Raw genomic sequence first — 12,617 nt, 5'->3', positions numbered from 1 at the left:
CTACATCTAATAGTAATATGTTAATCACACAACATCCACTACATCTAATAGTAATATGTTAACCACACAACATCCATTACACCTAATAGTAATGTGTTAACCACACAACATCCATTACATCCAGTGCCTACGAGGAATTTCGCCAAATACCACGGCTCTTCTAGTTGTCTAGGATACAGTAAACAATCGTGGTTGAGACACTATATAAAAAAACGGCTTGGCAACTGTTACGGTATGAACTGTATTAAGTTGAAACACAGCTTGATAACTGTTACGGTATGAACTGTATTAAGTTGAAACACAGCTTGATAACTGTCACGGTATGAACTGTATTAAGTTGAAAACGACTTGGTAACTGTTACGGTATGAACTGCATTAAGTTGAAACACAGCTTGATAACTGTTACGGTATGAACTGTATTAAGTTGAAACACAGCTTAATAACTGTTACGGTATGAACTGTATTAAGTTGAAAACGACTTGGTAACTGTTACGGTATGAACTTTATTAAGTTGAAGTGTAATTTTTCATTAATTTTATTTATGTCACGACACGTGAGAATTAGGGCAAGGATTATTTAACACTATATTATATTATTCATTTCAACATTAAATATTATTAATTATTTTTTGAATTAACCTGGTTATTATTGAGAATAATTGGCAAACCAGCAAGTTTGCCTTATTGATTCTGGAGTGTCACCGGAAGAAGACTATATTAATAATTATTGATATGAAATTCTAAGTGATTTGTTTGATTGAAGTTAATCACAAATCTACACAATGGGCTATTTATGCTCTGGCCACCACGGGTGTCGAAACCCGGTTCCTAGCGTTGTAAGCCACTGGGGGGCAATACTGAGTGAGGTAAAAAAAGAACATATAATAATAATAATATGGCAATCACAACATATCTGGTATATCCAGTGCCGACGAGACTTTTAGCCGAATATCAAGGCTCTGCGGGCTAGCTGGGATATGACAGAGCTTTTGTCTAGTTGTTTGTTGCTAGGCACAAATCTACACAATGAGCTATTTGTGCTCTGCTCACTGCGGGTATCAAAACCCGATTTGTAAACGCTAAGCCTTCAGACTTGCCGCTGAACTACTGAGTGATTGAGAAGTTATATGTATTAGCAAATTGCTTGACCACAACTGTTACGATGAACCAGCACAAAAGATGAATCAATGGATATCTTCAACACTACTCAGACTAACAAACACTAAAAATATTTCACTGAAACACAAATGGTCACCTGCATACAATTCTCTTCAATACAAACTGATTTCGGGCTACTTTTAACGACAACATACACCTCGTTGTACCTCCACAATGTCTACCTTGTAGCATGTCACATTGTGTGACTTGTGAACCCACCTTGTAACTGATCAAGTGGTGTCACTTGTGAACACACCTTGTAACAGATCATGTTGTGTCACTTGTGATCTCACCTTGTAACAAATCATGTTGTGTCAATTGTGATCCCACCTTGTAACTGATCAAGTGGTGTCCCTTGTGAACACACCTTGTAACAGATCACGTTGTGTGACTTGTGATCCCATCTTGTAACTGGTCACATTGTGTGACTTGTGATCTCACCTTGTAACAGATCATGTTGTGTGAATTGCGATCCCACCTTGTAACTGGTCATATTGGGTGACTTGTGATCCCACATATTTCCCACAGTTGTTACATTTCCCCCTCCTCTTCCACTTCCTCCTCTCCACTGGTCATAGTAAGGCCGGTCACGGTTTTGCTGCAGCTGGCCAGATTTTATTGCAATACTCACAGCCATTTTTGCTATAGGCTGGCGGAACAATATTAAACAACAATAAAGAAAAATGGGTGATCCTTATTATGAACCACTACCGTGGTTCAAGATAACGCGCCAAAGCTGAAATGTGGAGCATGTTCAGCGGCATATCGTGAACTAGAACCTAGGACCTTCCGATACGCACCCCGGCACACTAACTACTTGGTTACGCCGACATGTCTTTATTTTATTTGGAATAAACAGTAAGATAAGAATTATTTTATTGTACAATTTGAATACTAGATTCGTTATTGTAGTAATATAGAAAAAATGGGTAATATACAACGGCAAAATAAGAAACTTACTATCAATCTTAAAATTTCACTAGCTATAGATCATGTGATATTTATTACATTCAACATTTAAGTCTGTATAACGAATATAACTGATCTATAGTAAACATGTCTCTACAACAAATATAATACAACACTATAAAACCACACTAAAACAGAATGATGTATCATAATGACGTATAGAAGTGTTATAAAGCAAACATGAATAAGCAAGAAATATAATATAATGCTGAAAAATCTAAAACACAGGGATTTATCTATATAATATAACACAACGTTGTAAGACATTAAAACAGTTGTGTATCTATATAATGTGGAAAAGTGTTATATAGTGAACATAACTAAACAAGCAATATAACACAGTACTGTAAAACAATGTAAGACAGAGTTGTATTTGTATAATTTACAGCAGTGTTATGTAGTAAACATGACTGTATAAAAAATTATACAATGCTGTAAAACTACGGTGATGTATCTCTATGGTGTATTGAAGTACTATATAGTGAACATAACTAAACAAGCAATATAACACAGTACTGTAAAATAGGCTATATTATTATTATTACATGATTTAATAAAATGCTATATAATCATCCACAAGTCTGCTATCTTACCATTCTAAGATCAAATTCCCGACAGTGTAATTTTAACGAAAACAACAACAACCTATATTTCACACGTTTTGTGTAATTAAATGAAAAATAGAATTGTGTCTGTGACAGATTAGGGCGGTGAAATGTGTATAGATAATCACTCGGGAAGCAGTTTCGAGTGTTGTTTACCTATGGTTATTTGTAGGGGCGCTAATATCTGTATCACACACACCTAGCTATATTCACATGCTTTATATAAAGTGCCTGCTTATAGAATATTGCTTGTTCTTCAACTTTTATTTTCCCGACAACAGAACGGTGTACAAGTTAAACTGCGTCTCTAGGTTTGTAAAACGTCGTGCCAGTAAAGTACATTTTCAGGCTACGATGATAAATTACTGATCTTGATAGCAAGAACTGGAGATGGTGAGAGTTCATTATTGTATCAAATGTTTTGCGTAGTTACATAGGAAAAATGACACAGATAAGAAAAATAAGCTTTACTAGCTGAATGGTTACGAACATGAGATTCACCTTGAAAGTTATGGTTCGCCTTTTGAAGTAGTTGTTGATAAAACTTCTTAAAAAACACGTTTAGTACCATTTTTCTAAATATTGATTTTAACGTTTTGGTGACCCTGTATGAAACAACAATGTTAATTCATATATAGGGTCTGTTGTGTTTAATGCATGTCAGATGTATAATTTAACACTGAATTTAGGCTAGTAAAAGTGTGATTAAAAAAGTATCACCTGCATTTTCGGAATTTCTTATTGTGACCACGTTTAAAGAAAGGAGAAATAACGAAACAAAGATATTCGCGAATCCTCCCAGGTAAAGGAAAGCGTACTTGAAAGGGCGTGTTTGTTCTACTCACCTACTGCGTGACGCACGTGAGCTTCTATGAGAACGGGAAACAATGCTTGAAGATTTGGACGTTCTTCCAGAGCGTGTTTCTTCAGGACTTTGGCCTGACGTTTGTGACGACTTTTCTGCTCTGGAAACTGCAGTGTTCCGACAGTAAAATGACCTAATGTACGTCAAAATCATTTTACTAGGACTAGCCATTTCTTTCTGACTGTAGGTATAAACAGTTCTTCTTTAGTTTACCTAAAATGCAGAGGTTTCGAGGATGCCGTGTTAGACGTTGGCATGGTAACGGATAATGTTCAGGAAGCTATTAAGTTAAAATTTATGTAGGTTTCTATACATACAGTAACAAAATAATAGAAACCTTTCAAGGAAATTTCATTTATCAGATTTCGTTTCGATTAGGTTGTTTCGCGATACGTTTGAGTTCTATTGGAAAATTTTAGGTGCAACGCTGTTTTGTAAAGAAAAGACCTGCAGTCACCATGGTAACACTTCACTCGGATAACGTTAATCCCTGCACCCGAACAAACCCTATGTAAATTTGCAACAGGTAACTGTAAATCAAAAATCAATAACGCAGATCCCTAAGGTAACACTGTAGAATCCTACTTCTAGAGAACTATTTTTGTTACTGAAAATTCTAGGAAGATGGGTGCAACTATAGTTACACAAACATATATTTTCTGTTGTTGCTCTAGAGGTGTCAGTATTCGTGCTGAAAGAATATAATGTTAGTGTTAGAGAGTTAATGTCGTGCACGTAAACCGAGCGCTAACCCATTAACAACAATCCAAACAACACACGTTCCCTAGGAAACATGCCGCGGCACCTTTCTTCCTCTTATTCCTAGTGTACACTCTTAGCTTAGTCTGTTTACTTGTGACACTTCTGAAGGACAGCGTAATTTGACTCCTTGGATCTCCACTAATTACGGAAACAACCGTTTTTATCATCATCCAATGTATGAGGCGCTTTGCCACTGCATAAAGCACAAGGGGCATGCACGTGCGCGACCATGTGAAGGATACTTATTTCACAAAATCAGCAACACATTTCAATTCTTTGTTTCTGTTCCACCTAAAGAATTTACACTTTTTTTTCCTCTCGAAAAAAAGGCTTCAATTGTTTGAAACTAAAATCAAATTAACCAATGGGATTTTTTTTAGTGTTAACTCCACGATTTTTAAAATATTCAAGTTACAGACGTCATATTCGCAGAAAAAGAGTTCCATAGATACCTTTTTTCCCCCCACACTTTTTTCCTTCTTTAAATCCAACGTGGTAACCTCTGAAGTCCTACCTGTAATACAGAGTGCATGTTCAATTATCTACAATGTTTTCCAACAGGTTACGCCTTCATGTTCCATTTTCTTTACTGTGTAATCCTTCGTATCCTTCACCAGAGTTTGCCTACTTAGTTTCCGTTGGCGGTATATACGCAAAGTGAAACAACGAATCAGGGAGAGTGTAACAGAAATAATATTGATCAGTGTTTCAGAATTGTATGACTGAGCAGAGATCGGGCTTGGAAAAATTATCCTATAGACGATCGAAGACTTTTACATATACACAAAGAAATCGGTTACCTCGCTGACACAGAATTATTCAAGTTTTTAATAAAATATTTTATTTAAAAGTGTATTGGTAAAGAAAAAGGTTTGAAAACACATTTTTTTTCATTAGGCGCATTATATCAATATACGACCATTTTAATAGCGTCTATTAAGTCATTATTACGTCAACAAAACGACAACATAAAGATAATGAGGTTTGAAACTTTCTTTCGTGTATTTTTACTTTGTTTGTTTGTTGTTTAAAGTTCGGATTGTATTATTAATTTTTGTTCTGTCTATTTGTTTTTGTTGTACTTAAGCATAAAGCTACACAATGAGCTGTCTATACTCTGCCCATCACAGGTATCGAAACTCGGTTTTTAGATTCGTAAGCCTGCGGACTTACCAGTAGGCTACTGGGAACTTGTTCCACCTACATAAATACATTTTTGATATCCTGGAAACAGTTACTTACTTGGAGAGTTAACATTTTTTTTTATATCGAAGAGCAAATAAAAGTCTTGTTCTGTAAGCGTTGAATTGGGCTGGAGTTTTGTGGTGCACGTCACTGGGGTCTCCATGCTGAGGAGAATAATATAACATACAAAAAAATACAAATTGTTGTGCTTTATAGAGGTTCCCCAGTGGGTAAACGCTAAGTTTATAGACTTAAACCTATAAAATCCAGGGTTTGATTCCCCGTGGTGGATAGAATTCAGATAACCTATTGTGTTGCTTTGCGCTATAACAAAAACATAAAAAATATTTCACAGAGAGATCTTTATAGTTTCTTACTTGTTAATAACATTGTTATTCTCCAATAATTAATTAAATAAACATTGTTACCAATAGGATGTTAAGTAAGTAAGTAACAAGAAGCAGGAAGTCAGTGATTTCAATAAACCGGCACTTCCGACTACTCTCGTAATAGATGCCATAAAGAGGGAAATGTTTGTTTGTTTTGAATTTCCCGCAAGAGGGCTATCTGCGCTAGCCATCCCTAATTTAGCAGTGTAAGACTACAGGGAAGGCAGCTAGTCATCACCACCCACCGCCAACTCTTGGGCTACTCTTTTACCGTCACATTATAACGAGCATGTTTGGCGGGACGAGGATTCGAACCCGCAACCCTCAGATTGCGAGTCGAGCGCCCTAACCACCTGGTCATGCCGGGCATAAAGAGGGAAAAAACACTATAGTATATTAAAAATTCAGTTGAGGTACTGGATAAAGAGGGAATTATCCAAAAATTAAATTTGCAATGATATATTTGTTGTAAATAACCCAGCTATATTAAATCCTATTTTTATACATCCACTAAATGGATGGCATTAACATCGCGTTTTAGGGCAATTGTTAGAAACTGTTCATTTACTTTGTGGGGGATATGGAAAAGATTCTTATTTATTTTTGGAAAGGGGTATTTTTTTTGAAGAGGCATATATTTGTGACACAGTTTTAACTCAAGATGCACCAATGAACCTACAGATTGAATTTTTGTCTAAAGATTTATATGGAAGCACAGGCAGGTCAATGGTTTGATTTGATTTGTTTGAAGTTATGCACAAAGCTATACAATGGGCTATCTGTGCTCTGCCCACCACGGGTATCGAAACCCGGTTTCTAGCGTTGTAAGTCCGCAGACCTTCCGCTGTGCCACTGGGGAGCCAGGTCAATGGAGTATTATATACATACATATATTGTTCTAAATTAAGCTTCAGTTTTACTTCTTTATATTTCAATATATTTACTAACCTATATATGTATAATGTTTTATTATGCTGTTCATATAATTATGTGGCTATTATTGAGGGTGAAAAGCAAACTACCGTATAAGTAAATAGTATGTTCGTAGTAATACGTTTTATGAGTTGTTTTTTATTTTATCATTAGGTCCGATATTAGTTAGTGATACAATAATAATAGCTTTTAAGAAGATAAAATAGAGTTTATATTTGATAGACAATGTGCAGGGTTTACTATCACAGATACCTCTCTAAATAGGAAACATTTTACCATCCCCACACTGTATTTTGTACCTGGTTTGACTTGTCTATCAGATAACAAAAGCTAAACAGAGACCCCAAAGTTGAGGCATAGCCGCCATTCGTTTAGACCTGTTTTCTAAATAAAAAGAAAGAAATCAGTAAGCAGTAACTGCTGACTGTATGGATACTCTTAACAAAACGGTGGTATTGACTGTCACTTTTATTATGCATACATAGCTGCAAAAATAGGCTGCGTGCTGGGCTGAGTGTACACCAGTGCTTAGCGTACCGGACTATAAATCTGAGGTTCCATGGTTCGCATCCCGTCTCTGCAGAATCGCTTTCTGGACTTTGGAGCCGCGAGGGTTTGCATTACAAGAGTAACGTTCAATCCCTACTATTCGATTGGAGTAGCCCGAGAGTTGGCGGTGAGTGCTGTTGAGAAGCTTACTTCTCTGTAGTATATCAGTTCAAAATTATGTAGGTTTTCGAGAATTTCCGAAACAAACAAAGGAGCATGTCCGGCGGCAAATCGCGGAATCGAACCCTGGACACTCAAATCCGCACTTCTACACTAACCGTTAGACCAGGCTCGGTCTCTGGTAGTTTGAAAATAACAAATCATCCGAAGTAGATCATTAGATGTTAAGGTTAACATTACCGTAATGTCTCTTTAAATATAAGTTAGGGCAGATTATCGTAAAGGTCCATATTACAGTTAAGGATAACATTACCGTAATGTCTCTTTAAATATAAGTTAGGGCAGATTATCGTAAAGGTCCATATTACAGTTAAGGATAACATTAATCGTAATGTCTCTTTAAATATAAGTTAGGGCAGATTATCGTAAAGGTCCATATTACAGTTAAGGATAACATTAATCGTAATCCGTCGTAAGTGTCCGAAATAATGTAAAAACTAAAAGGTGTTACAGAGTAGTTTTTTTTTATATTTGTAAAAAAATACAGTGTCTGCAACATTTGAGAACGCAAAATTAGTTGTTCGAACTAACACTATAACTTAATCTTAATTCTGATTTTAAAAGGCGGGAGGGTGTGTGTGTGTTCTTTCAAGAAAATCTTTAGTACAAAGAAAATCAACATTTACCAAGGACTGATGTTCAATATTAACAGTAGCCAGCACATTTACCAAGGACTGATGTTCAATATCAACAGAAGCCAGAACATTTACCAAGGACTGATTTCAATATCAACAGTAGCCAGAACATTTATCACGGACTGATGTTCAATATCAACAGTAGCCAGAACATTTACCAAGGACTGATGTTCAATATCAACAGAAGCCAGAACATTTACCAAGGACTGATTTCAATATCAACAGTACCCAGAACATTTATCACGGACTGATGTTCAATATCAACAGCAGCCAGTTAATGCACCAAGGACTGATGTTCAATATCAACAGTAGCCAGAACATTTACCAAGGACTGATGTTCAATATTAACAGTAGCCAGCACATTTACCAAGGACTGATGTTCAATATCAACAGAAGCCAGAACATTTACCAAGGACTGATGTTCAATATCAACAGTAGCCAGAACATTTACCAAGGACTGATGTTCAATATCAACAGCAGCCAGTTAATGCACCAAGTGTTCCTATTTCATTCGTTTGTTTGTTGTTAAGCGCAAAGCTACACAATGGGCTAACTGTGCTTTGACCACCGTGAGTACGAGTACTGAAACCCAATTTTTAGCGCCATATGCCCTCACATGTACTACTGGAAGCATGTCATTCGTTGTTCCTGTCATTCCTCGTAACATATACACTACTGTGATTCTAAGAAAATTTGGGCACGTTTTAATACTGAAAAATGAACGTTTTTAAGACTCATCTTGTTTTAAACTTGTTTGTTTTATAGAGCTTTTTATTATTTAAGAAATCAGTTGATATTTTCTATAGCTCATTAGTAATATTGTCATCATTTTGTGTAACCAAATACCAGTTTTGATCGTTTTAATGAAAGTGCATTTCCATAGTACGTGACTGTTTTGTTTACAAATAAACGACTGACGCCCATAAGTGTTAGGACTTGAAATTTGATTTCTAAACGCTTAAATATTGCACTGTATTAAATAGAAAACCGGGATTTTGCACCAGATAATAATTACATAGTGTATACCTTCCACATGTTCACATATATTGTGGGCTATGTACATGCTACAATTTTTCACTGGTATCTCCTTATAGTGGAAAACAATTCAACAAATATCCTGCTAACTACACCGAGTTTTCATTCGAAGTTCACTATCCGTAGCGTGATAGAAAATTACAACGTATCCGCCACTGGCTCACATTTCAAGCTGGAGATTGATTTGGTGACCGGGAGAAGCATATAAAAACCGATTATTTCGTCAACTCTGATTTAATGTCGTTGTTCAGTGCGTCTGCAGCTCAAGTTACATCGAATGAACTTAGAAAGAGAATGTTTATGTGTAAAAGCCCAAGGCTTGGCCACGGAAGATGCATTATGAATTTTCAATCTGCTTGAAACTGATTAAGTGTATATTTCACGTGACAGCTTTCGGTTCGAGTGCAGTTAGGCTTGGTATTAGATAATTACAGCAGCCGAGTCTGTGTTTCTGTCATTTATCCTTTAACCAGATAAAGTACTAGCCAGAAATTTCAACCAAATGTCTCTAAGCCATTAAACGTATCAGTAGATATGGGTATAGAGTTCTGAAAGCACGATATAGCTTTTTAATGTACAGGTTTTGCAAATAACATAAGGCGCATTAGTTCTTCAAATGCGTTCGTCGACATAAGAAACAGCGTAGCTGCGGTTCTTTTCTGTCCAAGATACATGTATGCAGTGTATTACAGACATTACAGTAATTTGTTGAAAAACGAATTATCACCTTAGAGGTGTTTTGCAGGATTTTTTCTGTTCCATATGAAGTATAAGTGTACAAGAAATATGTTACATTATATCAAGTAGTCCGTTTATAAATTAAGTGCACTATGAAATATTTAGAATCATGACATTCTTATAAAAATGTACGTTTATACGAGTACTCTGATAGGTTTCACTGTAAGTTCCCAAAGTGCTTTCAAGTAGCCCATTTTATTGTTGGCATGTGAAGTCAGCCTTTAAAACTCTAACTATTACGCCAAAATGAAAAAAAAAAAGCTTTAGCTGCTAGGATATTTTAAAGCATTCTAATTACTATAGATTTTTGTCTTTCAATGTATTGTTTGTTTGAATTTATGCACAAAGCTACACAATTGGCTATCTGAGCTCTGCCCACCACGGGTATCGAAACCCGGTTTCTAGCGTTGTAAGTCCGCAGACATACCGCTGTGCCACTGGGGGGCTCGATGTATTGAGTTATAACATTAAGTATTTTTGCCCATTTTACTTGTAAAAGATTGTCTTCATTAATTTATGAGTTATTAAACTATTTTATTTTTTGATTTACGTAGTTAACTTACTTTTAACAGAAGTTCATAATAAATAATATTTACAGTGCATACCAATATCAATACGAGTTCTTTCCAAGGTACTGTAATTATCAAATATATCAATCATTACGTCATATAGCCTATTAAAAAGTGGAGCAATGCCTATGATATATAGTGTTTTTGTGAACTTGAGATGTGTGATTATTTGTTTCTACTTTTAAAACATTGTTGCAACGTTGTTCTTTCATTGAGCTGGTTCTTTTAAATTAATTGATGAAAATAATCCGAAATCCAGTTGATTTAACTATAATAAATCAGTTTTCTTCTTTCTTAGCACTTCTATAGATTTGAACACTGTTATAACTTGTAAGCCTATGTTTACAAATGGCGTTCAAACGGAAATACCATGCTAACTGTACACGACTAACGTAAAAATAAACTTCCTTTTAGAATTTCACAAACAATCATTCAAGTAAATTAATATGCACAATAGCTAAAACTGATCCAAAGAGTTTACTGAAACTGGCACTCTAACAACAGAAAGTAGAAAAAGGCTGATTCACTGCTAGCTTCAGTTGATTGGCCTACACGTATTTATATCTGATCTCACTTCTAGATGTTCATCAAAACTATTAAGTGTTCGTGCCGTCATCTAGAATATTCTAAATATTCAAACACCTACTTAATCTTAACATGATGCGCCCTCTAGCTTACTTCCGAATTAAATCATTGCAAATATAGTTCACAACAATATTAATTTCGCATGCCGTTAGTCACGATAAGTTTTAAAGCAACAAAACTGAATCAGGCGAAACAGGAGTAACTCTTAACGTCGTGACACAAGCACCACTGTATCAACCAAATTTTATAGTTTATTTAGTGATATTTGAAATAACGTTGATCATTCGTGATTTTAAAATCCAATGTAAAGATCTTATTAGATAATGATCTCACAAGCGAGTCTAACAGCAGCTTGTAAGACAGAATAACACTCTGACAGAATAATTATTATGTACTACGTCAGTGTGTAAATATTTATTTTTAGAAAGCCTTTCGACGATTTAGTACAGTATGTTCCACGCGTTGAAATTATTGAATAATAATTTACAAATATACATATAAGAAACAGGTGCCTAATATATATAGGGCAGAAGGGACACGTGCCCCTTGCTCCTACTTCTCCAGTTAGTGTACATGCACTATAATTAACAACTATGTTAGATTGATTGTGCTTTTTTTTTTACTCTCTCACTTTCCAACAAAGTTAGGCGATAAATGTAAGATTAGAGTGTTTGCTATGCCACTACAAATAACAAGCAATAGACAGCTAACTAATATTGTGCTTCTATTTTAGTGAATTAACAAGGGGCAAAAAAAAAAGAAAAAAAAAGAGACGTATGGTGCTGCCATCTCTCGGGGTTTCTATTAGTTTTGTAAAAATAAGGATCAACATGCGACATAAAGAGTACTGATATCGGACAAAAGGCCTTGTCAGCCTTGGATATGACGTGGTTGACATGTTATTACACACTCTTATTTACTTTCATGCAGAAGTTCTTATTAATAATTACTAATGTAGACCTCTACTGCTGACGTGTGAACGATTGACCCGCTCCTGGATCTATAAAACAAGCTTGTTAGTTCGCTGGTTGTTCTAAATAATGACCATGTTAATTCAATAAAATAGTAATATGTTGTTAACATAAAGAAACAATATAGTATAAATAACCCTTACCCAAATTCTGATGTGTTGTCACATAAACCTTAATCCATTTACACCGAAATAACTGTTGTCGTGGACACTGATCTGTATATATGAATAGCGCTTTCCCAGCACTGTACTGAAGCCACACGTCCGCCATTTTACCACACCCAATTAGTGCCACACTACACACTGATTAAATAGTGTTGTGTGAGTGCTTTCTATTGAAATCTGTTTTTTTAAAATCAAAAATCATAAAATCACTTTTTGTTTGCTTGAAGTTGTTTTTTTAGTTTTGGAATTCGCGCAAAGCTACACGAGGGCTATCTGCGCTAGCCGTCCCTAATTAGCAGTGTAAGACTAGAGGGAAGGCAGCTAGT

General features: G+C 35.6%; 1 protein-coding gene across 2 annotated transcripts in view; it reads right to left on the bottom strand.

Annotated features, from left to right (window-relative positions):
* Positions 1-12,617, bottom strand: part of LOC106458457 (cAMP-specific 3',5'-cyclic phosphodiesterase, isoforms N/G-like) — a 168,629-nt gene that overhangs the window by 91,093 nt on the left and 64,919 nt on the right. Inside the window, exon 1 of one of the 2 annotated variants that reach the window (XM_022384668.1) lies at positions 3,577-4,982. The exons of the other annotated variant lie outside the window; for it this stretch is intronic. Within the exon in view, the coding sequence (XP_022240376.1) occupies positions 3,577-3,767 (191 nt within the window). The 5' untranslated portion in view covers positions 3,768-4,982. Of the gene's footprint in view, positions 1-3,576; positions 4,983-12,617 lie in introns of those variants that run through there. 2 annotated transcript variants of the gene reach the window in all.

This window comes from Limulus polyphemus, unplaced genomic scaffold (genome assembly GCF_000517525.1).
Source record: "Limulus polyphemus unplaced genomic scaffold, Limulus_polyphemus-2.1.2 Scaffold466, whole genome shotgun sequence".
Classification (NCBI taxonomy): domain Eukaryota; kingdom Metazoa; phylum Arthropoda; class Merostomata; order Xiphosura; family Limulidae; genus Limulus; species Limulus polyphemus.
This window is presented reverse-complemented; position numbering and strand designations above follow the sequence as displayed.